General features: G+C 40.4%; 1 protein-coding gene and 1 non-coding gene across 2 annotated transcripts in view; one reads left to right on the forward strand and one right to left on the reverse strand.

Moving 5' to 3' along the window:
• LOC108399479 (uncharacterized) overlaps positions 1 to 27,041 on the forward strand; it is a 299,067-nt gene that overhangs the window by 224,976 nt on the left and 47,050 nt on the right. The window contains exon 6 of the mRNA XM_073219759.1: positions 12,032 to 12,147. Coding sequence (XP_073075860.1) covers positions 12,032 to 12,147 — 116 coding nt within the window. The remainder of the gene's footprint in view (positions 1 to 12,031; positions 12,148 to 27,041) is intronic.
• Positions 22,251 to 22,357, reverse strand: LOC118970187 (U6 spliceosomal RNA). The gene has a single exon (XR_005057977.1). It is a non-coding gene; the product is annotated as a U6 spliceosomal RNA (small nuclear RNA).

Here is a 27,041-nt window from a genome sequence, read left to right on the forward strand (position 1 = left end):
ATCAGCATTAGAGTACAGCATGATAAATCCTCCAGTTTGCTGGAAGTAGTGACCTATACTGTGTCAAAAAGAAAGAGAAAATGGTCATCTTCACAAATAGAGCTGTAAAGGGAAGGAGAAAAACGTGATTGAAGCTCATTGAACTTTGAACAGTTAATGTTTATTTGGTTTTTTTTTTTTTGAAGTAACCTTAGTGGTATTATCTCCTTCAAATGCTTTCCTTTATCATCTTCACCTATAAAATTTTCTCCCCCCAGACTGAGACGATTTCTAATGAATTACTAGCAGAAGACATTTGGATTGGGTTTCCCATGTAGAATTCTATGAAATTGCTGATAGTTGACCATTTCTTTTGACTTACAAAAGTGATTCAAACTAATACTATAGAGTATGTCTTATAAAGACTAGGAAGGAATAGTTTTTATGTAGAACACTTTCTACCAAGAGGGATTTTAACTGAATATTGGAGAGGAGAGTAAAAATGCTGAATGTGAGACCAGCATGGGTTCTAGTAGGTGAGACCTTGAAGAAGCCAGTGGGAGACAGTGCTCAGAGATTCCAAGGCGAAAATAACAGGTCAGGTACTCATTTCCACACCAATGCACAGAATATGTATATTTAATACAGTAACCTTGAAAGACAATACATAGTGATTCTATAAACATAGGTCCCTGTTCTTCCAGGTTGATACCACAACTGCAGGATCTGAGAAAGCTGTTAGTAGTCAAAGCTAGTTAAACAATCTTTTACACCAATAGGGATATCCCTTCTGGTTGACTTTGGTACATTAAACAAGACTCATTGGGACTATATGATCATCCAATCCATATTTCTCCTTCTGGTACATAAATATACTATAAAACACTTGATCAGATATAATACTGAGTGAGGTATAATACTTCCTATTTGTGGTCTTTTGTATCAGAAAAGTGGGTGAGATTTGTTGTCTTGTTCTTGGTGAACTTATGCATGCTTGTGTTTCCCCGTAAAGGGGACTCTATTCAAAGTACAATTGCCATCCTCTGATTTCTTCCTGGTGGCTAAGGGGTTAAGTCCTGGCTATAGTATTTGACCAATTTATTCTCCCCCAAAACCACTTAGCTGACTTTTGCCCTTGGTGCTTGCAAGATCAAAAAAATTTCCAAAATATTTACGTAAGCCATGGAAGATGCAGTACTTTTCGGGAAAGGAGACTTGCTACAGAGTTAAGGAATGCTGTATAAGGTAAAGGTAAGGTCTCAGTAATGTCTTAGTAGATGCTCAGGGCCTCTGGGAGACTCCGTCGTCCTTTCCATAGTAGCTGGCATCCAGTGTGCAGTCAAGAAAAGTATACCAGGGATGGTGCTGTGCTTTGCTAAGGAAATGGTTTGTGGGTCTATACACCCTAGAGCCAGAAAAGCAAGCAAATTTCTTTATATGAATCTGTTTAATAATTTCTTCAGAACTGGGGGTTTGTCCTTCAAAGTGGCTTGAAATACAGTGGCTCCTTGAATGAGTCAACGTGAAGAGAAGGGAGTAAATGCAGCAGTGGGCTGGCTCAGGCAACAGGGAAAGCAGCCGCCAGATGCTGCCAACGGAGTTATAAGTGGGTGCAAAAGCCAGAGGGAGTTAAGATTATCTGTAAATAAGAGGGTTAAGGAATCAAGACATTTTTTTCCTTTCTTTCTTTTTCTGAGACCCCTCCACTCAGTTATATTTTTGGATTGAGATCTATGGTTTTCCTGGTTACATGAGCCCTTTTACTAGGAAAAAGGGTAGGGTGGACACATCATGGGGATTCAAAGTGCTAAATTGCCACAAGTTACGTGTGTGATATATATGTATGTACTCGCCTTTTAAACATGCCTTCTGAACCAGTATGGAATTCATGCTGGTTGCTGGTGATAACAACTTTCTTTTCTAGTACTTTCAAACAAAAATATATGCTGTGATCATTTGCAGGAGCTGACTACCTTTATTCTGTTTCTCTTCCCTTTTTCCTTTAACAGCTGATGTGATGAAATATTTATTTTCTGTCTCTATTTTCTTATAGCAAGACAGATGCCAATGTTTATAAACTTGCATGGTCTTGTGTAGCCTTGTGCCTTCCTCCAAATCAGATACCTGTTGTTTTGATTATCCTTATTAGAGATGTTGAATTATGGGAAATAGTGCAGAGAAAAGTCTTACTGGCTCAACCTGCCTTGCTGCGACTGGGGAAGGGTCACATGGATGACCCCTATTTAGCTGTGTTAATGTCAGTGGGGACCACCAATATTTCCCAGGTAGGATCATTTTGTCAGAAATACTCTGTTGAATGAAAATACAACTGTTTTCATAGCAGCCAGGTCTAGTTTTCTGACGGTGATTCACTTTCATAAGAACCCTCCAACCATATTTCTTAATAAGCTATACTGTGTTTTAAAATATTCACCATCAACTTTACCCAAGTTAGGATATTACCTTTTTATTCTTAACTCTGTCCCCAGATAAATATTTCTTTCTCAGTTGTACTTACAGAGTTGCATGAAGTGGAGAAAAGATTCGGCATCTTGACAAAAAGAAGCCCCTTCTGCAAATAAAGGACATGCAAAACAAGGCATTTTCACCAACCAAACAAAAAATGCCATTGCACAGTTGTGATTCTCCCCGGGAAACCTGTATTTGCCAGGTGCACTCTCTTGAAAATGCCATTCAGGAGGGTTCACACATCCCTGGTAGTTCAAGTTGGGCTTTGATCTTGACATGATTAGCAAAATAGGTTTTCCAACACATCTATTTTGGAGACTTTTTTCCTCTGTGAGTCTTTAATCTGGTTGCCAGCCCCCTCTGTAATTTCACTGTTTTGTGTTTTTTCTCTTGCTGAGGATGCTGTTGGGTAAAACTAACAGACACATTGCTCAGACCAGCAAGAGGGAGGGAAATGACCATTCCTGACATTCACTTATTAAGGGATTTTGCCTGTTGCCCTGTTTGACTGAGCGCACTGACATCCTCCTGTGTGTTGCTACATAGTCTAACATCTAAGAAAAACCTCATTCTAAAGGGTTATATTTCACCCAGATACCCTCTAGATGTAACTATGTCATTAAGCCTTGGGGCCCTGCCGTGGCACTGCTCTTTATGCAAGTGTGAACCTCTGACCGTGTCCTTCCTTATCATGCTCAACTTTTTTTTTTTCTGGTAGCTACTTCTCTTCTCAGACTCAAATTAAAACCCTATGTATCTTCCTTCTGAATCTAGGTTCATTTGACAAAATATAGCAGAAAAAGACTCACAGGTTAGCACAGAACCTGTGCTGAGTGTGACTAGAAACAGCTTTCTTGCCCTAATGCAGATCCCATGAGGATGTCATGGTTCAGTGGCTTCACCTTGCCCTCAGACGTCCACACCAGAACTAGTCTGCTCTCCTGTCTTCTTTAAACATTTTAAGGTAGGCTTGGAGCTATGGATGTGGGTAGGTGGAACAGGGGTGGGAAAATTAGGAGAACTCTCTTCTGGATGTGTTGTTGTTTCTAGGAAAGCTGTCCAATTCAGAGCAGGGATTTCCACAAGCCAAAAGTCATGACCCAAAGGGTCCTAGAGGGCTCCCAAGAATGAATGGGAAGCTTGAGGCTACTTTGAAGAGAGAGCTGCAGGTGTACTTTCTTAAACACTGAATACAATGAATAATCAAAAATATTAATGACAGTAGAATAGCAACTCGGTTATATATATAATGCTTAAGGCCCCAGCCCCAGAAAGTTCTTGGAATTTGCCTTGAATAATCACTTATCCAAGAAAATGTACTTTGCCGGTAAGACTTGGTGTGTAAAATCTCTCCCCAGCACCATGCTTTATTTCCAGGAATCCCCACCACAGTCACATCTTACATAAAGCCCACTGTCTTTTTCCTCAAATCTATCATGTTGGTAGAATTACTATTTTCCCCAAAAGTCCAAATCCTCATCTTCCTCGAGGGCTCCCCATACTTGCCTCCCATCCAAACATTTCCAGGTTCAGGTCCTACTTCTTCCCCACTTTCTGTAGAAGCAAGGCCTTTTATACCAGGACTACACATCTGGTCACTCTATTTTCCTCTTCCCAACTGGTTTTCCTCTCTCTCTCTCTCTCTCTCTCTTTCCCTCTCTCCAAAGCATTATTCCTAAGCCCCGTGTTCATTATGCATCCCCATATCTAGCAACTTGTAGTAGTTCTCCTTGCTTACAAGATACATTCTAAACCCATTGGGATGGCAGGCAAAATCCTTTACAGTTTTCCCCATTACTCCTCTTCTTTCCTATCAAACTTTTATCCATTCTTCAGGATCCCACATCTCTGTGTAAATCTGAATTCAGTTGTTCATATGCTTGCCTTCCCTGTTAGGTAGCAGCTCGTTGAGGGTAGGAACTGAGTTGGACTCGTCTTGGTATTCTCAAAATGGCTAAGACAGTGCCCTGCACAGAGAACATCTTGAACTCTGGCTTCACGAGGTTGTAGAATATGTTTCATTCATCTTTGTGATCCCAGCTCTGATGAACATGTGTTGAATTATGAATGAATGAAAAATAGTCTATTTCCATGAAGGAAAGTATAGTCCATCCATCTTCCTTCCAGCATAATAGAGTCGAATGGATGGTTAAAATGCTGACTCTTCTATTATGTAGTTAGACCTTGGGCTTATTACTATTCTCTGGATCTCAGTTTTCTTTGCTTTCACAAGAGGAACTTAAGTCTTAGAACTAAAAGAGAGAGAGAGAGTGTTTCATTGGTATTTCCTTAGGGAAAAAGAAATAATCTTCCTCACAATTAGGCTTCATTTAATATAAATTACCACAGGGTTATACCAAGGCCAAGAGAAGTTGAAGTTTAGAGTTCAAAGAGGTCCTTTTATCTCCTGAGCTGGAAGAAGCCTTGATTTATGTTTGCAGCCTTGACTTGGCTCCACAGTCTTGGGACCTAATAATGATAAATTACATCAGCAACTAAGCTCATCCTCTGTAGTTTACAAAGTACTTTTGTTTGCCAGCTTCTTCCTTTCCTTCTCTCTCTCTTTCTGTACTTTTTTTTCTTTTCTTTCGCTACAGATCTTTTCCAAGCACTTTAAAATCTCTACTGATTTCATTGGTGCTTCATAAACACCTTATGATATAACTTGGGTAGATATGGTCATGATCATTTTTAATTGATTTTTGGTTTTAGAATTAAATAGTCTTTTAATTTTTAATTTGGAATCATAGTTTATTTCTTACTAACTGAGTCACTAGTGGCAGGCAGGTCACTTAATCTTTCTGAAACTCAGTCCCTTCTCTGTAGAATGGGGAGAACAGTGGTACCTACTACACAGATTAGTAGTGAGAATTAAATAAGATAATGCTTATAGAGCATTTATTCTGCCTGGATCAGAGTAAATGTTAGAATAAAATAGCTATTATTGTTTGTTGATTTCTTGACAAAGGGGGGAGACCAGAATCCCTGTATTCCATCCTAAAGTCCTTTAGGCTGCAGAGCAACCTTAGCATCATTGCCTTTTTCCGTATTGGCAGTTAACAGCTTTCAGTCCTGTGAACTTGGGTGTGATGTGGATGTTGGGTCTGGGAGCTTTAACTCAGGCTCTCTGACTACTGTTGCTCCTGGAATTTTGTTGTTCTTGTTTTACTTGCTTCTTGGAGTTGCTGTTAAGCAGAAACTCGAGCCACGTCAATCTAAAAGGCTGCATCTCTCATGCCATTTGTAAGATTTATGAGGCTTTGTCTGTGGCCATTTTCCTATCACTACCTGTACCCTCGGTCACTCCTGAAACAGGAAGGAGTTCAAAGAGTTCCTTACATTTTCTGTAGATCATAATTTCCTTGAGGATACAGAGTATTTCTCGCCTGGCAAAGATCCTGGCACTTGTCCAGGAAGAGTCTTGGTCCATTGTTTACCTATTTAAGATTCCTAAAGAGCATTGATTAAAACATTTTAAACATACTATTAGGGTTATTTAGAGCAAAGACGGAAGCAGCAACAAGCACTCCTCCCACCGTTATTATTGGCTTCTGACAGGATGTTGCCCCTGCTACTCAAAATGTGACCCTTAGATCAGCAGCACCAATGTCATGCGGGAGTGTGTAAGCGATGCAGAATCCCCACCTGACCCCAGTCCTACTGAACCAGAGTGTCAGACTCTGCATTTTAACAAGCTTCCCAGGGAAATCGATGTAAAGTTCAGAAAATGCTGCTCTGAAAGCCATGTCCTCAGTCCAAGCCAGTGATAAAGCATGACTGAGGGACACAGTGGCAGACCAGCGTGCTCCAGATTAGTGTCCCCACTGACTATTGGTAACTCACCTGCCCTTGAGCTTGTCTCATTTCCTTCTGTTTTGGTACCTGCCCGTTTCTCTGTCTTTCCATTTACAACATTTTGGAAATCCATTCAAATTTAACTTTGGGGGTGCTTGGCCCATCTGCTTTGCTTCCTACTTACCAATAAGCGTTCCTGCTTCCAGCATGGTTTTCCTGCAGACTGCTAGTCCTGAATCCCCATGTCTATTTGTTTTCATGTGCCCTCTTATTAGGCAATCTCTCACTACTTCCTTGCTCAGGTTTTAGTCAATAGGACCTTTCAAAAGACATCTAGTAAGAATTATTTGTGTGTGTGTGTGTGTGTGTGTGTGTGTGTGCATGGTACAAATGCAGTCAGATACACTGAGCCCCAAAGGAAAAGAACAAATATTAGTGAGACAATCCATTAATGTGGTGCTATTTTAAGAGATGGTACTGACTATCTTTTGTATACTGACTAGGCTTCCTTCTTAAATGTGGTGCTACATTTGCCATATGTAATTTTTATATGCAAGAAGACTTATATGACTGATGCTAGAACACTGAATTCTTAACATTGGATTGTTTTTCTTAAATCAGTCCATTGGGGGAAAGATAGGGTTTTTAAAGATTTTATCTTCTGTGGGGAGGGGAGCTTTTGAATTTCTTCCACATTGAAATTTTTTGTGTGCACAGCAACATACTAAAAGGAAATAAATTCAGTGCAAGGAAATGAGGAACATAATGACCTTGGATGTTTTCATCATATTTTTTGAAATATTCTTCCTGTCTTTTGTGAGTTTTCATAGTGAAATAACAACCTTGTCAAAATGTCTAAGCATTCCAATAATAGGTGATGGAGAAGTGGTGACAGAGAGAAAACAGGTGTTTCCAGCTCACTAATGTAGCATCCAGGCAAAGACTTCTACTCTTACTTGCTCTACAAGAGTAAATAGTATAGAACCATGGTCTTGATGTGAGCAAAAATGACTGCAAATAATATCCACTTTCTCTGAGGGACAATTTTAACTTTGATATTATTAACAATGAAATTTCATCTATTTTTAACCTTCTCTTTGGTTACCAAGGCTGTTGTTTGAACACTGGCTGGAAAAAAACTATTAATGACTATTCTGTGTTAACAAGTACTAATGAATTAAGAAATATTTTCTTCCCTTTAATTTAGAAACCTCAATATGTATATGAGAAAAAGTCTTATATTAATGATGGTTCATATCTCTGTTGTTTAATTAGAACTAGGTGATGTCAAGTGATCTGGAACTCCAATCAACACTTACTGAGTTCTTCTCCCCCTCCCACAGTGCAATAATATGTGATTATATTAAGATTAAATAAGATAATGACAGAAAAATACTTGCCACCTCTACATTGCCATACAATGTTGTTCTGCTCTGTAAAACTGAGTGTACAATCTGATGAAGAAATTTAAACAAATGCCTTATTAGATGATACTGGCTTAATATATAAACTCCCTGGGTAAAAGTTGCTTTGCGACTGCCACTTGCAATCTGTTATACTCTAAAGAAGTGTGTAATGTGAAGTTTTCTTTGCACCAAGGCATTTGACAGAGGAGCTGCTTTGTATTCATTTTGAACATAATGACCTTGGATGTTTTCATCATATTTTTTGAAATATTCTTCCTCTCTTTTGTGAGGTTTCACAGTGAAATAACAACCTTGTCAAAATGTCTAAGCACTCCAATAATAGTTGCTCTCTCCTTGACCATGAAGTCAGGCCACTGCAGTTTGACTGGCTCTGCCACAACAGTAGAGTGTCCTGGCGTAGGGCAATCTGGTGGCATTGCCTGAAATCATAGCACCTAGCAGGGGACATTCTTTGCCCTGGTGTAAGGGCCTGCATTTTCCTTGAACCAGATTTTCAACATGCTGCTATAAAGAAGCCATTTCATGATACATCTGGCTTCTAGATTTTTCTACAGTATAAAAGTTACAGTTTAGAATTGTGCTGTCCAGTACGGTGACTTCTAAACACTGATGGCTATGGAGTATGTAAAGTGTGGCCAGTCCAAACTGAGATGGGCTGCTGAAAACTGTACACTAGATTTCAAAGGCTTTGTTAAAAATAAAAAAGGAAGAAAAAATTTTATTAGTAATTTCTTATGTTGACTAATGTTGAAATGATATTTGAATATGTTGAGGATCTTAATCCATTCAGGCTACTATAACAAAATACTGTATGTTGGGTGGCTTATAAGCAACAGAAATTTATTTCTCCCAGTTCTGGAGTCTGGGAAGTCCGAGATTGATGTACCAGCAGACTTGTTATCCTGGCAGGGTCCAGTTCCTTGTTCATGGATGTCTGTCTTTTCACTATAATCTCAGATGGCAGTAGGGACAAGAGACCTCCCTGGGGTCTCTTTTATAAAGGCCCCACTTCCAAATACCAACACAGTGGGGATTAGTTTTCAATATATGAATTTTGAGGATGGTACATTAGTCTCTAGAATGAGGTTAGATGAAAAAGCTTATTAAAATTAATTTCTTTTTATCTACTTTAAAAATGTGGCTACTAGAAAATTTTAAATTACATGTATATTTGTATAGCAGAAAATCAGAGAGGACAAAAATTGTAAGGAAGTGAAGGAAACTATTGGTTGAGGGAGCTTTTTGCAGTTCTGACTGTGGCCAGCAGGCGTTACACCACTGTATGGCTCTTTTCCAGTAAAAGAAGATATAAGTTGTAATGGCAGCGTGGTAGGACACAGCTGGTGGAAACAGGAGTCCTTGAAAAGGAATTAAGTTGTTGCTCCTTCTGTTAGTGTAGAGTTGAAAAGCTCTTTGGCCAGAGAGAAGACAGGCAACAAGTGGAACATACCTGCAAGGGTTTTTGAATCTAAGTTGCTCTGAAGTCTCCAAACATACCAAACGCAATTCTCACTAAGTTCTGTCTCTAAGGAAGAGATTCAGAGTGAGCGGGTGGATTTACGCAGAAGTTGAAAAGGCAGAGGTGAGGGACATGCTTCTTGTGAACTGACTGGCAAAACCACCTTTTTTCCTCATCCTCATCACTTTTTATTTTTTGGTTATAGTTTCCAGACTTTACATTTCCTCCACTTTTGGAAATGGCTGTCTTCTGTAGTCCCGCAAGCATGTGCACCACAGCTGGATGACATGAATACTGCCTCTCAAGAGGAACTTTCCCTGAGTACTGTCACTCCCACCCCAGGTCTTCAGTGCATCTGCAATACTCATCTCACCTTTTCCTTCTATGCCAGCCTTTACCACGGTTTGCAACTACAAGCCACAGGATTAACTATGATGCCATCACTTGCACAAAGCAATAACAGCTGTGAAGATGGGACCTGGCTTTTTTGTTCTCTGAGGTGTTCCCCCTGCCTGGTGCATATTAGGCACTAAATAAATCTTTTTTGAATGAATGAATGGATGGATTTGTGGATAGATTTAACATAACCAGATTTATATCATTAATGTCACTTTACTTATCATGACACAAATTCCATCATGGCAGTCTTGTTTCTGCCTTTTTCTATTTGTAGATCATTTTTATGATTAAAAAAGGGCACAGCAAGTGGCTCAGGGATTCTGCCATTTCTGCATCATCAATGAGTTGACACCCAGGGCCCTGTACTTCCCTTGTTGTTACTCTTCTTTTTGCCTTGAATACACCTTATGAGCCGTGTTTGTTGTCTAGCATTATTCACTCTCACATTCCCAGAAGCCTCATCTCATTCAGGATTTCAGTCTTTCTGAGGTTATAGCCTTCTTGTGTTCATTATGGGCTTATATTAATCTGTCTCCTGGTTTTGAAAGTGTGCCCCCCCTTTTTTTTCTATTATGTTTTATAGTTTGCTTTTTTAATGTCTAAGACCAATGTCTAATTATAAATATTGCTTCTGACTTGCTTTTTTATCAAAGATGATTTCATAAGTATATTGGTTTCCGACTGCTGCTGAATCAAGTCACCACAAACTTGATGACTTAAAACAACACACATTTATTTTCTTATAGCTCTGTAGGTCAGAAGCCTGAAACCAGCTACCCTGGGCCAAAATCAAAGTGTTTGCGGGGCAGAGCTCCCTCTGGAGGCTCCAGGGGAGAGTCCGTCGCCTCGCCTTCTCCAGCTTTCTGGGTGGCAGCCTGTGTTCCTTGGCTGGTGGTCCCTTCAAAGCCAGAAGTGCAGCATCTTGCTTCAGCTGACACATTGCCTTCTTATTCTGCCTTCGTCTCTGCCTTCCCCTTGTAAGGACAGTTGTGATTATGTCTGGAGCCCATCTGGATAAACCAGGATAATCTCCCCATTTTAAGATCCTTCACTTAATCTTACCTGCAGAGTACCTTTTGCCACATGATGTAACATTCACAGATTCCAAGGATTAGGAACTAGATATCTTTGGAGACCATTATTCAACCTACCACAATGACAAAAACAGAACGCTGAATTTTAACTTCATATGATGAAGTTTATATAAGCAAGAAGATTAATTACATAATGGATAAATAAACCAAAATAAGTGGTATATGTATTTCAGAAATTAACAGTGGTATTCTGTGGTTTATGGGTGATTTTTATTTGCTTTTTAGTTTTGCTCATTTGTATTCTCTAGAGTTTCTACAGTGAATATGTCTTTAATTTATAGTAAGAAAAATACAAATATTTACTTTTCAAAATGGAGTCAGTCAAAAAATTAGTCTTTTCTTAATTAAAACATGACCTGTACTCAGAATAAACTTAATATTGGGGAGGGGATAAGGAGTATTTATGAGGTACCCCTTCTGATTTTAAATGTACTGCTTATCAAAAAGTTATTTTCTTTGTTTTGTCTTTAATTAGAAGAACACTTTGGAGGAGAGTATTATTTCTGATCACTTTAATTTTAATATTTTAAATATTTTTCAAAAAGGTAACTTTAGAATTAGCAAATAATTTTTTTTCTTTTCCTGTATCCATAACTCCTTTTTTTCCTTTTTATTTACTTACTGGATTGGCAAGTAATTCTAGGATAATTTGCAATGATAGTGGTAGAACTGGTAAGACTTATCTTACTGTTCTATTTAATAAAGATGTTTCCAGTATTTCTATAACATCTAAAGCTGTGATATTAGTAGGGTAAATGTTATTCATCATGTTATGGATGATCTTTTTTAATTTATGAAGAATAGATATAGAATTTTATTAAGCTTTTTCACCATCTATGAAGATTACATTATGATGTTTTGTTTTTTTCCTTTCTTGATCTATTTATGGAATAAATTACCTTAGTAGATTTGGTGAACAAGAATTGTTCTTTTTATATGATAGCATAGTTTGTAAGTAAATTATTTTGATATTTTGCATCTCTGTTCATAAATGATTTTGTTCCATAGGTTTTTATTGAGTATGTGATTATTTTATTAATATTTATTTTATTCTCAAATATTGAAATAGAATTAATCTGTTTTTTGAAGGTCTGAAAGAATTTCTTGATCATACTGTATATGCCTATCAATTTTAACAAGAGTAATTTTGGGGCAATATTTTTATTAATATCATGTTTTTTCATCCATTCAAATTTTCTACATCTTCTTGGATCAGTTTAAATAATTTACCTTTTCTTAAAATTGTTCAATTTCTTTCATATTTTGAGTCTTTCAGTATAGAGAAAAAGTTTTTACTGCAAATGTCTCTCTTCCACTTCTTCGGTTCCACAGGGTGGACTGCCCCCCACCCAGTCTCCTTTGGGCTCCCGTGTGCTTACCTGTTACTGACTCAGCAAAATTCTTCCCAGGTTCAGCCATTGCTCTCAAATTGGCCTATCGCGCGGACCTCTTCGGGATGCCCCTGTTGTCAGATATGTCCTGTCTGCATCCTTCTGCTTTCTCTTGCACAACGTGCCAGTGATGTGTAAGTCTTGACTCTTGAAGATTTGTCTCACCCATTTGTATCTAGGGGAACTTGGGGACACCTGTCACCTAGCTTTGTTGTAAACATGCCCATGGATTTTGGTTTCGCTGTGTACTCTGTTTTTATATGGAGATTTGGGAATATCCAAACATGATCCTGCCACTCATGATCCTGCCACTGTCATCTCCATCTTCCCAGAATCCTCTCTTTCTTCCTTAATTATATGTCAGAAGCTTGTTTACATTATTGCTGTGCTCAGAAATCAGCTGTTGGGGTTCATTTACCATTCTGAGTACTGGCTATTTAATCTTTTTTATTCTTTTACCTTTGTTATGCTCTTTTATGTTTATTCATTCCTTTTATTTTTAAAAGTTATAACTATTATTCTTTTTCTAGATTTTAAATAAAACATTAGTTCATTTCCCCCCATCTTTCTTGTTGCAAATTGAATTATTTTAGTATATCAACTCTTTTCTGAGAATACTTCTGGTGTTTCATTTAAGTTTTTATATATAGTTTTCTCATCTTCATTTTATTTATATTATTTCCTATGCTGTGCTTTCGTTCCTGTGACTAATTTATTTTATAATTGGATGTTTGTGCCTCTTTATCCCATTCATCCTATTTCATTTAAAAAATTATCTGCAATTATGAGTCATATTTCTCCTGTAACAATTGTTTAGTATAGCGATTTTTAAATTTCTAAGGGGTAGGGCTTTTCTTTGAACTTTGTTAGTAATTTATAATTTTGTTAAATTATATTCAGAGATTCAGCTTGTGAAACTTACTTTTGGAACATTGAAATTTTCTCTACATCCTAATACATGAAAAATTATTGTAAATAGTCTACAGGTCTTAGGAAATAAAGTATAGTTTCTGTTTGTACAAAATAAAGTTGTTCAATTTTGTAGAATTGCATATTAAATATTTTAATTAATAGATTAATCACCACCTTTATATCCTTGCTTTTCATTTATTTATCTGTCAAAGACAAATGTGTTACAGTGGAATACTATTTAGCCATAAGAAAGAAACAAATCCTACCAATTGCAACAACATGGATGGAGCTAAAGGATATTATGCTCAGTGAAATAAGCCAGGCAGAGAAAGACAAAAACCAAATGATTTCCCTTATTTCTGGAGTATAACAACGAAGCGTAACCGAAGGAACAAAACAGCAGCAGACTCACAGACTCCAGGAAGGGACTAGTGACTACCAAAGGGGAGGGTTGGGTGGGGAGGGAGGGAGAAGGGGATTGAGGGGTATTATGATTAGCACACATGGTGTGGTGGGGATCGTGGGGAAGACAGTGTAGCACAGAGAAGACAAGTAGTGACTCTGTGGCATCTTACCACACTGATGGACAGTGACTCTAATGGGGTATCGGGGGGACTTGATAATATGGGTGAATGTATAAACACATTGTTTTTTCATGTGAAACCTTCATAAGAGTGTATATCAATAATGCCTTAATAAAAAAAAAGTTTGTTGGAAAAAAAAGACAAATGTCTTATCATTTCTGAAAATAATCACATTTCTGTCATTTTTCTCTTTGTATTTCTACCAATTTTTTACTTCACTTTTGTTAATGAGATATTATTTGACATATAAACCTTCATGACAGTTATATTTTGATTATAAGTTGAACCCTTTACCAATATAAAATGATGGTTTCTCTTGCATTTCCCTGGTATTTGATGTTATCTGATAGTAATAGTGTATTCATGCTTTATATTTATGTGCATTAAAATAATAGTCTTTTACATATTCTTTAAATTTTTGTGCTGATTTGCTTTAAGGTATATTTGGTAAACACAAATTATTAGCTTTTGTTATTTGACCCAATCTGAGAATCTTCCAATAGTGATTTATAACCCATTTACTTGTTTTTGTGAAAACAGATATAATTTATATATTTTTTTGTCATCTTGTTTCATTAACTTTCTGTTTGCTACTTTCTTCTTACCTTTTAGGTGGTCATTTTCTAGGTATGGTATATAGAGTCTTCCCTTTTAACTTCTCCATTGTTTAGGGAAGCATATAGTTTATTATAAATTCTATAAATCATTCCTTTTGTAGTTAAAAAGCCTTTTCTAACCTATTTTGTCTAAGTTTTAGAGAAAATAATAAAACAATATCTTTCAAGTTTCCCCTCTTGAAGTCAGGGAATTTCATACTCCCCAGCTCATCTTCTATTCCTGCCTTCTAGTCTCCAATCTTACTATTGATGTTATTTCAGGTTTTGATCCAGATTTTTACTGTAAGATATTTTTACATGATGCATTTCTCCCAAATAATAAATGTTAATTAATTTAGAAAGTGTTGATTGATTGATTACACAAATATTCACATCCTGCACGAGGGACTGGATAAAGCTCTGTGAAGGAGACACACACTGTCCCTGATCCTGTTCTGAATCTTCTAGTCTAGTAGGTGGCGGAGACAACAAGCAGGCATCATAATATTCCCAGAAGCCTAAGCGTTGTGGGGAATGCTGTGCAGGTCAGTAGGGACCCCTCGCAGGGACCCAACTTTTGGAGGGTCAGAGGTGATACTCTTAATACTCATAACTTTCAATTAGAAGAAATGACTGCTCACATTTTTTAGTTTCCTTTACCTACTAGAGAAGTTCTCCAGATTTCTTTTGACTTCTTTGTCTTGAGTAAATCTACAGATATGAGGGACTCAGAGCATTTCATGGGTGTACTACTATTCTGTATGCATTGTACCAGGTGCTTTATTTACATCAGTCATATCTTTCAAAGCTCTTAACAGCCCTGTGCAAGAGTTCCTTTTTGTCTGTTTCCCAGATGAAGTAACCAGGCTCAGAAAGCTTAGGTGACTTGCCTCTGGTGGAATGATTTGAAAATGATTTCATCCAAGCCTCGCTGGCCTCAGAGCCCTTGATCTTTCCACCATAGAATGCAGGGACTGAGCATTTGAGTCTTGGGAGGTTCCTGTTTTGGGAAGGTATTGCCCCTGAGCTTGCTGCATCAGTTAAGGTACAGGAGGCATTTCTTATTCTGCTGGGAGGTATGTGTGTGTGGAGGAGGGATGGTAAAGAGCCTTCGTATTTCCTAGCGCCTGAGTCTCACTAAATCTGTTGTAAGGAATATAGGTTGCCTCTTTTAGGAAAAGTGGAACTTGACCATCATGGTAACCAGTGGGAGTGCTTCATTCTTTCTTCACCATGGTTTAGGCTACTGACAATTAGTTCTAAGCCCCTGCCTCTTTGGAATAATTTTCTCATTTGTTTCATACTCTATTACAGTCTTTTATTTTTTCTTAATAGATTCTTTTTTTTAATTAAGGTATTATTGCTATACACTCTTATGAAGGGTTCACATGAAAAAACAATGTGGTTACTACATTCACCCATATTATTGAGCCCCCTCCATAACCCATTGCAGTCACTGCCCATCAGTGTAGAAAGATGCCAGAGTCACTACTTGTCTTCTCTGTGCTACACTGTCTTCCCCATGATACCCCCACACCATGTGTGCTAATCATAATACCCCTCAATCCCCATCTCCCTCCCTCCCCACCCACCCTCCCCCACCCCTCCCCTTTGGTAACCGCTAGTCCCTTCTTGGAGTCTGTGAGTCTGCTGCCATTTTGTTCCTTCAGTTATGCTTCTTTGTTATACTCCACAAATAAGGGAAATCATTTGGTACTTGTCTTTCTCCACTTGGCTTATTTCACTGAGCATAATACCCTCTAGCTCCATCCATGGTGTTGCAAATGGTAGGATTTGTTTTCTTCTTATGGCTGAATAGTATTCCATTGTGTATATGTACCACATCTTCTTTATCCATTCATCTACTAATGGTACTCTGTTACATTCTTGACTGATACGTTCTACATTCTTGTTGTTCCCTTCACAAGTCAATTATGTGGAAAGATCCTTCCTTGAGACCTTTCATTGTGACTTCTAGTGGTGGTGGTGGGGCGATGTGTATCCTGTGTCAGCAGGAAGGGAGGCAGGAGCACAACAGAAACCTTCTCTTCTTGTTGCACAGTGAGCTTCTTGGCTGGTTGACTTCTGTGCCACCCCCACTCCCACCCCAGAAATTTTCCTGCATGTTGGATCAGTTCTTTGTCTTGCAGAAGAGCCAATTTTAACCTGGCAGTTTCCTTTTTCTTTGCATGCTGTTTACCTGAGGTTTGCAAGTAATTAATTCTAATGAGTCCAACAGAAGTCTCACCCTCCCTCCTTTGGCAAACATGACCCTGGGTGTCAGCATTACATTTCAGTCTCTCTCCCTTCTCCACTGTAGGTCAGTGCCTTTGCAGTGATAAACAGGCATGCTGTTGCAGGAAGAACACGGGTGTCACACTCCCTCAGGTCCTCCTTCCAAAGGCTTTCTGGGAGAACTGACTTTTGAGCTCAGATCAGACCTGAAATTTGACCTGAGGAGGCACAAGGGCTGGGGAGTGAGGTAGGCAGTGCAGGGAGGCAGGTAGGAGCAGGAAAGAGTGTCAGACAAGGCAATTCCGGCCCCAAAGGATTGCTGTAGGGATTCATGAGGAATATGGGACACTTGTCAGTGGGTAGGGCTCCATCTAGGTATTTCACCAACTAGTGCTCCTGTGTATCTACATAGCCTGGGGAAATGGTGATTGTGAAATTTTACCTGTAGAATTTTTTAAATGAAAAGGTTTTCTTTTTGAAGGATCATTCATTCATTCATCATTCATTCATTAAGTGTCCATGGCGACAACAACTCTTATGCTCATAAAAAACTCTACTCCAAACTGATATGACACTTCAATATCTCCATACACAAGGGGCAAATAGCTTGTCTTTGGGCACTAGTATAGGGTACAAGCATCTTTCAAATCCATTTGCTCATTTGAATGATTATAGTAGCCATTTTAAAGATAATGAAGTAGATATTAGATGTTAAGTAATGTGCTGATGGTCCCACAGTAAGAAAATAGCAAAGGTGAGACTGAAATGTAAGCCTTCTGATATCTGGTCTTATACTTTTGGCCATTGGAAAGCTCAAACACTTTTGATTTGGGGGGTTGCTCTGCTCTTCATGATTCGTTGTTCTTTCCTGCCTCCCATGTTGCAAACACCATACTTGGCTTTGAGGACACAGCCGATTTTTAATCATGTGGTCAAGGGCTGACAGGCCTCATAAAGAACTGCACAATACGTAGGGTTCCATGCCGTGAGAAAGATGTGCAAACCACAGGAGGGGTGGGGCCGTGCAGGCTGGGGAGGCAGAGGAGCAAAGAGGGTGGCTGGCAGTCGGGTGGCGTGTAGGGTTGGGCTGGTTTGCAGCAGTCCTCAGGCTAAGCCCTTTCCCTTGGCTCCCTAATCACTGGGTGGAAGCACCACTTCATCTGGGGCCAGGTCTATCCATCAGCTTTAGCCCTTCCTCAAACTCTCTACACCCCCAGTTCCCCCAAACCAGGCAGAGGCTGTGGAGTCTGCTCACAGCTACTCCTTGAGCCCTCTCTGTCTCTGCCCTGGTGGAATGTGCTGTTCCTGAAGAGGACCCAGAACTGCAGGATCTGGCCTTGGGCCAGGTGCTTGACCACTCTAGGCCTCCATGCCTTGTCGGTAAGGTGGGGAAATACTAGTGTCACCTCGTGGGACTAAATGAGGTAAGACACACAAAAGGCTTAGCTCAGAGGCTGTATACAGATACTCCACAAACCAAAGAGAAAAGAGTAGTTCTGAGAATCGCTCAAGAAGCTTGCTAAAAATGCAGGTTCCTAGGCCCGCTCTTTGTTACATTAATAGTCAACAATGATCAAGGTCTTTTCTATGTCCCAGGAAGGCATCATTCTAAGTACTTTTCACAAATTACCTGGTTTCCTCTTTGCAGCAACCTGACAAGGTAGGGACTAATATGATGCTAAGTTTACATGCGAGGGAACTGGGGCTAAAAGAAATGAAGCAATTGGCCTGAGTCCACATGGCTAGGAAGGGTGTGGAATTAGGGTTTGAAACTAGTTAGTCTGACTTTAGGGCCTGTGTGCTGACATGCCATCCCCATGCTAATTAATTATGGGGCCTGAGTAATTCCAGGGCTGAGGGATCTACATTGGTCACCACACCATATTTGATTAGAAAACCTATGGTCTGTAGATCACCCTGTAAGAAACACTGTGAAGGCTGTTAGTCTGTCTCCCTCAGCCTCAGCCTCTAGCAGCCCCCACAGTGCTCAGGGAGCTGGCTGCCTATGCCCCACCTCCTGCCATGGCCAGAGCCCACAGACGGCGCCCTCCTGTGTCTCCTCTCCATCTTGAGCCATAGCCTTTAGAGTTCCCTGCTTATCACTTCTGGCCTTGCTATTCCCTTTGTAGTAGGATCCTTCCTGCTTACCTCTCCAGTTACGTGGTACACCTGAGGGAAGAGAGCTGGAGGGAGGGTGGAGGGTTCCCTAAAATCCCTGCTGAAATCCCTTCCTATAGGGAGGATTGCTATGAAGGTATTATCTGCAGGTTCATTTTTCTTGAAACAGTTGGAACATTCTGTTTCCGTAACACTGGGATATCCTTTGCTCTCGGGGCTTGGTGTAGTTCTGTGGACCTGGGAGGGAATGGAAAAGGGCATCAGGGCTCTTCGAGCCCTTAGAAACCTGAATTTAGGCATAGCAGTTGAGAGATATTGATACAGTCCCTCTTGCCTGATCACATCTCTTCCCCATTTAAAATCTGTTAATGACTTCTGATTAGAGGCAGAGTCCAAAAGTCCTAACAGGGCCTACAGAGTGCTGCATAAGCTGGTCCTGCCTGTCCCTCCAGTCCCTATTTGTCCATTCTCTGCTTATTCAAAGTCCTCCGGTCACACTGACCTTCCTGGTCCTCGGATGTGCTGGGCTGCTGCTATGCCAGGGTTTTGTGTACTTAGTTTACTTAATTTGGGCCCTCCTCTCCCAATGACCAGCTTACTTCTACTTTAGACCTTAGTATGAACATCACCCAGGCTGGCCTTTCTTGACCCTCCAGGATAAGTGAGTTCCCCCTGTCATGGCACCCCTTATTTTTGCCACTTACCACATTGTTATTTGGATAATTGTCTGAGGTCTTTCCAATTAGATATCTTTCCCATTAGATAGTCAGTTCCTTGTGTGTATGGCCTGTATTTGTCTTGTAGAATTCTGCGCTCCTAGTGTTTAGCATGGTGCCTTGTCCACAGTGGGTGCTCAATGATTATTTGTCAAAGGAATGTGTCACGGGAAGTCAGAGGGCCTAGAGCCTCTTTAGAGCTGCTGAGTGGGTCCAAGGGAGTGGCTGGGAGGCATGAGTATTGGTGATGCCGGGAGGCTTTCTTGCAGGGATCTTCAGTGAGTTCCTCAAAAACAGCTGGGAAGAACCCTAGTAGCCAGGGTAAGGGAAAACCTTGGAGCCAGGAAGCCAGGCCCTTTCCCCAAGTGTGTTTTGTAGGCTGGTTTCAGAACAACAAAGGTTATCCCAAGAAAGAAACTTCTCAGTAGAAGCACTGGCTACCTTCCTGGTGCCTCTTCTACCATGATACTCAGAGCTGAAAGGAAACTTAGAGATGTCAAATTTCCACAGATGTTTCCTGAAACTCAGAGAGGGAATGCAGGTTATTCAAGAGCACACAGCTAGCTATGGACCACACCCAGATCTCCCAGCTGCCAGTCCAATTCCCATTTCATTACAACATACTGCACCTTGATTTGGCACCACTGTTGGAGGTGAAAAGAAATCATTAGAAAATGAATGTTTCCTGAAATATGACCTGCAATTTATTGCACTCAGAATTTCACACTGATAACCTCTTTCTCATTAACATGCAGGCTCCCTACAATTAGCACTCTCGTTTGCACTATGTAAACAGCTTCTAACTGTGCCTTTTACCTCTTTGTTCAAACAAAGATTTCTGTTAGCAAAGAAACAAAAAGGAAATTAGTAGCAGGTGAGAGCTTATTTTTAATTATATTGAGATTGACTGTTGTTCTCCAAATCTTCTCTAATTCCCCCAAGATATTTATTTGCAGACCGACCAGAGTTTTCAATCTATTAAAGCAGCAGCCATTTCTGATCTTTATTTACTAAATGAAAACACAAATGGCAGCAGTGGCTTTCTGGCTTGGCGCCAAGAGAGGCAGGGTTGGGGGACGGCACCGCATGAGGCTCTGATCTGAGAAGCCCAGCACAGCAATCAGAGTGCAGTAGTAAAGGTAGGAGATGTTGAAGAGCGCCGATTTCAGTCCTTTGAGTCCCGAAGTCAAGGCTTTCTTGGTGATAGCTCCCTACTTCTACTACCTGAAGCCAAGTTCAAGTTCTTTAGATTCTAGTTTCTCTCCAAGAATGAGAAACTTTGTGTCTGCCAGTGATGAAGGGACTGGTTTAGAGCATTTTTTATGGTCAGAACATTTCAAAGATTATCTGTTGCAACTTCTCTCTTCTATTGCCCTTCCCAAGGGCAAGAATCCCTTCTGAAACATCTGAAAATCGATGTTGTAGGAGCTCACAATTTCACTTGTTAATGTACTCTGTTCTAAAATTTGTCTTCTGCTGAGTGGAAGCAACTCCATCTCATCTCCAGCAGCTTACACACTTTAGGGAATGCACACTGAAAGAAACTGTCCCCTCTTTCTCATGACAATCCTATGTCACTCTATGTATCTGAAGACAGGACCATGCCCCTGAGTCTGCTCCAGTCTGTATGTGCCAAGTTCCTTTAGCTATTTTTTGTGGGCCATGGTTTCCAGGCCCCTTATACTCTGGTTGGTTTCTTTCAGACACACTGTAGGTGGTGAAGCTCTCCTACCTGACCTGTCAAGGAGAGAATACAGTGCTCCAAGTGCTACCTGATTAGTGCAATGTCAGTGTAAACCTCAGACACCCAGACCCTCAAAGGCCATCCTCCCAGCTGGGTGCCTCACCCTACCCACTGTTCCTTGCACAGTTTCATCTGTTTGAGGAGCACATTAGAATACTCTAGACTGCTTTTTAAAACCACTGCCTTTTCCAGGGAATAGCAAAGCCCTCTTCGATGCAGGGCTGGTAATCACATTTGAGTATATTTACCATTTCTGAGCTATTTCCACTAGTTAGATCATTTGCATCTTGTACAATATTTCATTTTACCAAGAACTTTCACAACAACCCCAAGAGACAGGCAAGGTCAAGGTTTTACCCCCATTTCACAAATGAGGAAGCTAGACCTTCGAGGTAATGGCTTATGGAATACCATACAGAGCTGGGGTTTGAACACAGGTCTCTGGCAGTAGGTTCCTACCTTGTTTTCACTACAGCACAGCTGGCTTTCCTTAGCAGATTAAGTGGGTTGAGAGGTAACACCTGAACTTCTGGAGAAACTGAACATGGCCTTGCTACCTCCACTCTGTCAAGCAGAGCAGTTCTTCTGGGTCCTTCACTCTTCATCATTTGTCCAATGAGGGAGGTTGATGGGAGCTCCGTTATTGGTGAAGCTGTTAGATGCAAGATTCACCCACGTTTATAAGCTGCCTAGAGATGGTGACTTTCTGAAACTTAAGGTAAAGCTTGAATTGGAATTGTTTATATTGCACTAATTTCTGATTTATGCTCTGACTACTTTGAGGTGACTTAATTCATTTTAAAAGAATACTTAAAAGACCTAATAATAGAAAGGCCAACAATTATACCTAGAAATCTAAGCCAGGAAGAGTTACTATCAGCTTTCAGTTTCCTGACATCCAAGGCAGGAATGGAAACATAATGGGTTACCTAACTCTCCTTTTCTTGTAAAAGGAAGCAAACAGAGAGAAGTGACACCTATACCAACTGGAATCTCTCACTTTCATCTCTATGTAGACAATTCTAAACAGTGTAATGATCCCTGACTTCAGTCACAATTTACAAACTGTTGGGAGATTTTGTTCAGGAGATCTGGGGTATGTTTTGAGAATCCACACTTTGAGACTGCTCTCAGGTGGTTCTGATGGTCAGGCAAATTAGGGAACTAATACTTGGGGATACTGGCTAGAAATGCAGATTTCTGCCTCTGCCCCAGAGATCCCTATGTCCAGGATTCTTACCTCTTGTCTGGCCTTTTGATCAGAGCAGTAGCTTGTTACCTATTAACTGGGGCTCTCTAATGAGGTCAGGTGGCAGGCATTCTTTTTTTTTTTTAAATATGGAACGCTTCATGAATTTGCGTGTCATCCTTGCGCAGGGGCCATGCTAATCTTCTCTGTATCGTTCCAATTTTAGTATATGTGCTGCCGAAGCGAGCACGGCAGGCATTCTTTAGAGGGGCAGGGAAGCAGCAGCAATAATTTCAGCTGACAGCTAGGGATTTGGATTTGTAACTCACCAAGCCAGAGGATCCCTCCTCTTCAAGGATTATCTACAGGCATGGCCCATCATTTCTGTTATTTAGGTAGTAGTTTTGGTTCTGATCAGTTGTTCCAGGCATTTTTGCAGCTGAAAGGTTTGACACCGCAAAGCAAAAGAGAAACATTTTTATATGGGAAGATTTTGGAGGACGGTCTTGTCAGTCATCTGGCTGTTGACAGAAGAAGCTTAACATGGTTCCTGGAGAGTGTTTGATTCTGTATAATACTGCAGTTATGCAGTCCCTCTGTATAGCTCAGTGCACCCCTGAATAACTGTATAAATTCACCTGTTAGAGTTATTTAATATTGTGTATCTGAATGCTGAAGAGCATCTGCCCATTTGAATTAATGTCAGTCTTAGACATGATAAATATGATTCCAGTGGCTCCTCTGAGAAGCTTCACTAGGGTACCATTTTATTGTCTGCTGTCTCAAAGGCTTAAATCTCTTTTTCTGTCTTCAGTTCATAGGATGAAACCATGTGAAATCACTGGAATTTATATAGGCAGATTTGGCAGCTCTTTCATTTTTTACTTGGACTGTCAGATATAAATCAATGTTACAGCACTCTTTCCAAGAATGTGTTAGAATGTGCATGTGTTTGGGGAGCAGACATGGTATTTCTATTATAATTTTGTTTGTTAGGTGTGATCTGAATTGTTCGGCTTTGTTTTATAACATTCACAATTTATGGTTATTTAATTGGTTCTCCGTTATCCCTACCCAGCGACTGTCAGGGTCTTCTCTTGCGTCCGTGCCTTTCCTCCTGCCCGGAACGCCCACCCACTCCTGCCTGTCCTTTAGGACTCAACACTGGCACTTGCTTGATAAAGTCTTTTCTGATGTCTCTACTCTATATTGATCTTTCTTTAAACTTCTTCAAAATTTGTTGCCAAGACCATATACTTAACATTTTATGAAACATTTTTCTAGTTATTAACCATCTGTACCATTCAATCTAGCACTTTATTTTAAACTGCTCCATTGGCCAATGGTTTCACATGTGTATCTTATTCTCCCAACTAGATTTTTGAGCTCATCTGGACAGAGTGCACATTTTATATATCATTTTTATACCATTCCCTCCCCAGTGGTTTGTGCCCGTGGCTATGCACGTGTAGATGTGTCTTACTCAAGCTGCTGTAACAAAAATACTCTCGGCTGGGTAGCTTAAACAACAGAATTTATTTCTGAGTTGAAGGGGCTGAGAAGTTCAAGATGAAGGGGTCAGCCCATTTAGTGCTTGGTGATGGGCTGCTGTCTGGTTTGCAGATGCCATCTTTTTGTTGGAGAACAAAGAAAGATGTTGTTGAGAACATGTTGGAGAACAGAGGAGAAGAAGCATGTCTCTTCTTTTAAAGACACTAACCCATCATGAGGGCTCCACCCTCATGACCTGATTATCTACCGAAGGTCCCATCTCAAATACTATCCCACTGGGGGCTTGAATTTCGATATACGAATTTTGAAGGGACACAAACATTTAGTCCATAGCAAGAAATTTAGAGCATGTGGGTAAGTTGGGGTTCCTATCTCCAGGATCCTCACTGAACTTAAACCACCTGATGATGTAACTGGCCTGTTGCTAGGCAACCGCACCTTTAGGCAATAAGCTATTATTGTGCTTTATAGAGAGCTCGGCCCAGTGCTCTGGGTGGAGGCAGAGACACCAGTGCTCGATTTACTGACTGGGGAATAAGCCGGGTAATAAACCCTTTCACCCCAAAGAAACGTTCTACTGTCATTTCTTTGGTCCCACTGAATCCATAGCGAACTTGCTGGGGGCTGAAACCCATTGTCAAGACAGGGTATGATTGGTTTACTTCGTCAACACTACAGTTTGTAAAGATTTCTTACAAAATCAAGTGAAGGAACAAGAAAGATAATTTGATTATAAACTCCTTGAAAGCAAGAATTATGTATGCTCTGTTTATCTTTAATCTCTGGTGAGATCTTCAACAACTTGAGCAGTTGCTGAATTAATTTGTTGAATTCATTTGGATTCTTTTGTCTAAACTTGATCTCTGAATGCATCTCACATGAATCTTATGTATAGAAATGAAAAGCAAGCTATTTATTTCTGGCAAGGTTGAAGCTTCTGGAGTTTAAGATGAGCTGGGGCCTATTCTTTTCTTGCCACTTTCTAGGTTTAACCCTTCATGTCACATCCCAAAATGAACGACACTCTGTGCCCATGGCATTATTGGGGGAGTATCTCCTTCCTTGAAGAACCCCCCCAATAAAGTCATTTGGTTTCTTAGACATCACTGATCAGACTTTCCTGAGCTCCAAAGAATTTTAAATCCTTTCATATCCTCCCAATATCCAGGGTCTAACATGAAAAATTCCAGTCTATATAGGTTTCATTTACCAGGCAAGGTAAAATCAAATCCCTGTTAAAAATATTCTGAATAAGGAGGAAGGATTCTAGAGCAATGAGAATAAAGAAAACCCATTATGTAAACATCTTGCCCTTCAACTTTAGGGGGGGGAAAGCAGGAACAGACAGACCAACCTTCCACTACTGAGTTTTCATATTAGACATGCAGGTTTATTAAAAGGGAATATGGGAATGTCCCTTCATCAGCCACTCAGTCACCCAGGCTTCTGTTCCTTCTGCATACATTTCCCTGCCAGTCTCAAGCAGTGAAAGAGAACTGCAGAGGCATGGAGGTTCTAGTTGGTTGATGTGGCTCATTTTGCTTCCCAGCAAAGATTTGGTTGGGTTGGTGTGGATCAAATGAGAGTTCCTGTGGCCAGGATTCTCACCTGGCCCTGACTGACTAGCTCCCTGCACACCTGTGGGCAATACATGGCTGTTGACTCTATATAAAGAGCTCCACCTGGTGCTCTGGACACAACATGGTGGCAGGGCTGCCAGTCTGCAGGAGAGCAGAGCAGAGGCTGGAGTGGTGGCAGCGCCAAGGACAGAGGCCCAGAGGATGGCTGTGCAGACAGACAGGCTCAGAGGCAGAGACTGGCTTGCTGCATGCAGACTCACTCTGAGTGAATGGGATTCTAATGACTGACCTGCCACCTGGAGATAAAGTTGGATATAACCCTTTCACCCCAAAAACACTTTATGGTCATTTTCTTTGGTCACATTGAATCCATAGCAAACTTGCCTGGGGCTGAAACCCATTGGAAAGACAGTTGGGCTTTCTAAGATGCCCTCAGTAAGGAGACCTAAATGGTAGTCCATCTGTGTGGGTCCTGTTTACATAGGATCCGCAGCATGAGCCTGGTCTTTTCCCAACTCACTGTGATAAGGGTAGCAGTACTGGCTCTGTTTCTGTAGTAAGTGTGTTGGGAACAGAACAGCAAGAGACAGCAGGATGATTGGTTGGGGTTGCTTCCCTTGGAAGGAGTTCGGCAGATAATTTATGCTTCATCAATTGGCCTTCCATACCTCTAGTCCAAGACCCCCTGGAGGTTTGGGGGCAAAAGTGACAGGGATGAGGGTGGCAGATGGCAGAAGGAGCAGTGACCAGTATACAGTGGAGGAGGCCAAGAAGACCTGAGACAGAGCTCCTTGAAGTAGGGCTAGGACTTATTCAGGAAAGGAGGGGTTTTAGATGGGACAACTAGAAACTGGGAGGGGCTGTTCTCTTTATTGGCAAGCAATCCTATTGTGTTTTTCCCACTCATTCAGGGTGATTCATAGATAACTGCATTCCAGGTCAAGGGACCAAGACCCATTTATTAGAATGTTGTATTCCTGTCGATGTGTCAATGACTAGTCTTTATGAGGGTTTGAGGAAGTTGGTAATAGTGACAAGGATTAGAAGAGAGCTCAAAACCATGACCTATGAGATACTGTTAAAAGTTTTTGTCTTCAACAACATAGGCAAAGATCTCCTGAATACAAATGTGAGCAACATTTTCCTGAATGCATCTCCTCGAGCAAGGGAAACAAAAGCAAAAATGAACACATGGGACTACATCAAACTAAAAAGCTTCTGTACAGCAAGGGACACCATCAACAGAACAAAAAGGCATCCTACAGTATGGGAGAATATGTTTGTAAACAACATATCCAACAAGGGGTTAACATCCAAAATATATAAAGAACTCACACACCTCAACACCCAAAAAGCAAATAACCCCATTAAAAAATGGGTGGAGGATATGAACAGACACTTCTCCAAAGAAATTCAGATGGCCAACAGGCACATGAAAAAATGCTCACATCACTAATTATCAGGGAAATGCAAATAAAAACCACAATGAGATATCACCTCACACCAGTTAGGATGGCAACATCCAAAAGACAAACAACAACAAATGCTGGCTAGAATGCAGAGAAAGGGGAACCTTCCTACACTGCTGGTGGGAATGTAAGCTAGTTCAACCATTGTGGAAAGCTATATGGAGGTTTCTCAAAACACTAAAAACAGAAATACCATTTGACTAAAGAATTCCACTCCTAGGAATTTACCCCAAAAATATAATTTCTCATATTCAAGAAGACATATGCACCCCAAAGTTTATTGCAGCACTATTTACAATAGCCAAGAATTGGAAGCAACCTAAGTGTCCATCAGTAGATGAATGTATAAAGAAGAGGTGGTACATGTATACAC

Source organism: Manis javanica, chromosome 2 (genome assembly GCF_040802235.1).
Source record: "Manis javanica isolate MJ-LG chromosome 2, MJ_LKY, whole genome shotgun sequence".
NCBI lineage: Eukaryota > Metazoa > Chordata > Mammalia > Pholidota > Manidae > Manis > Manis javanica.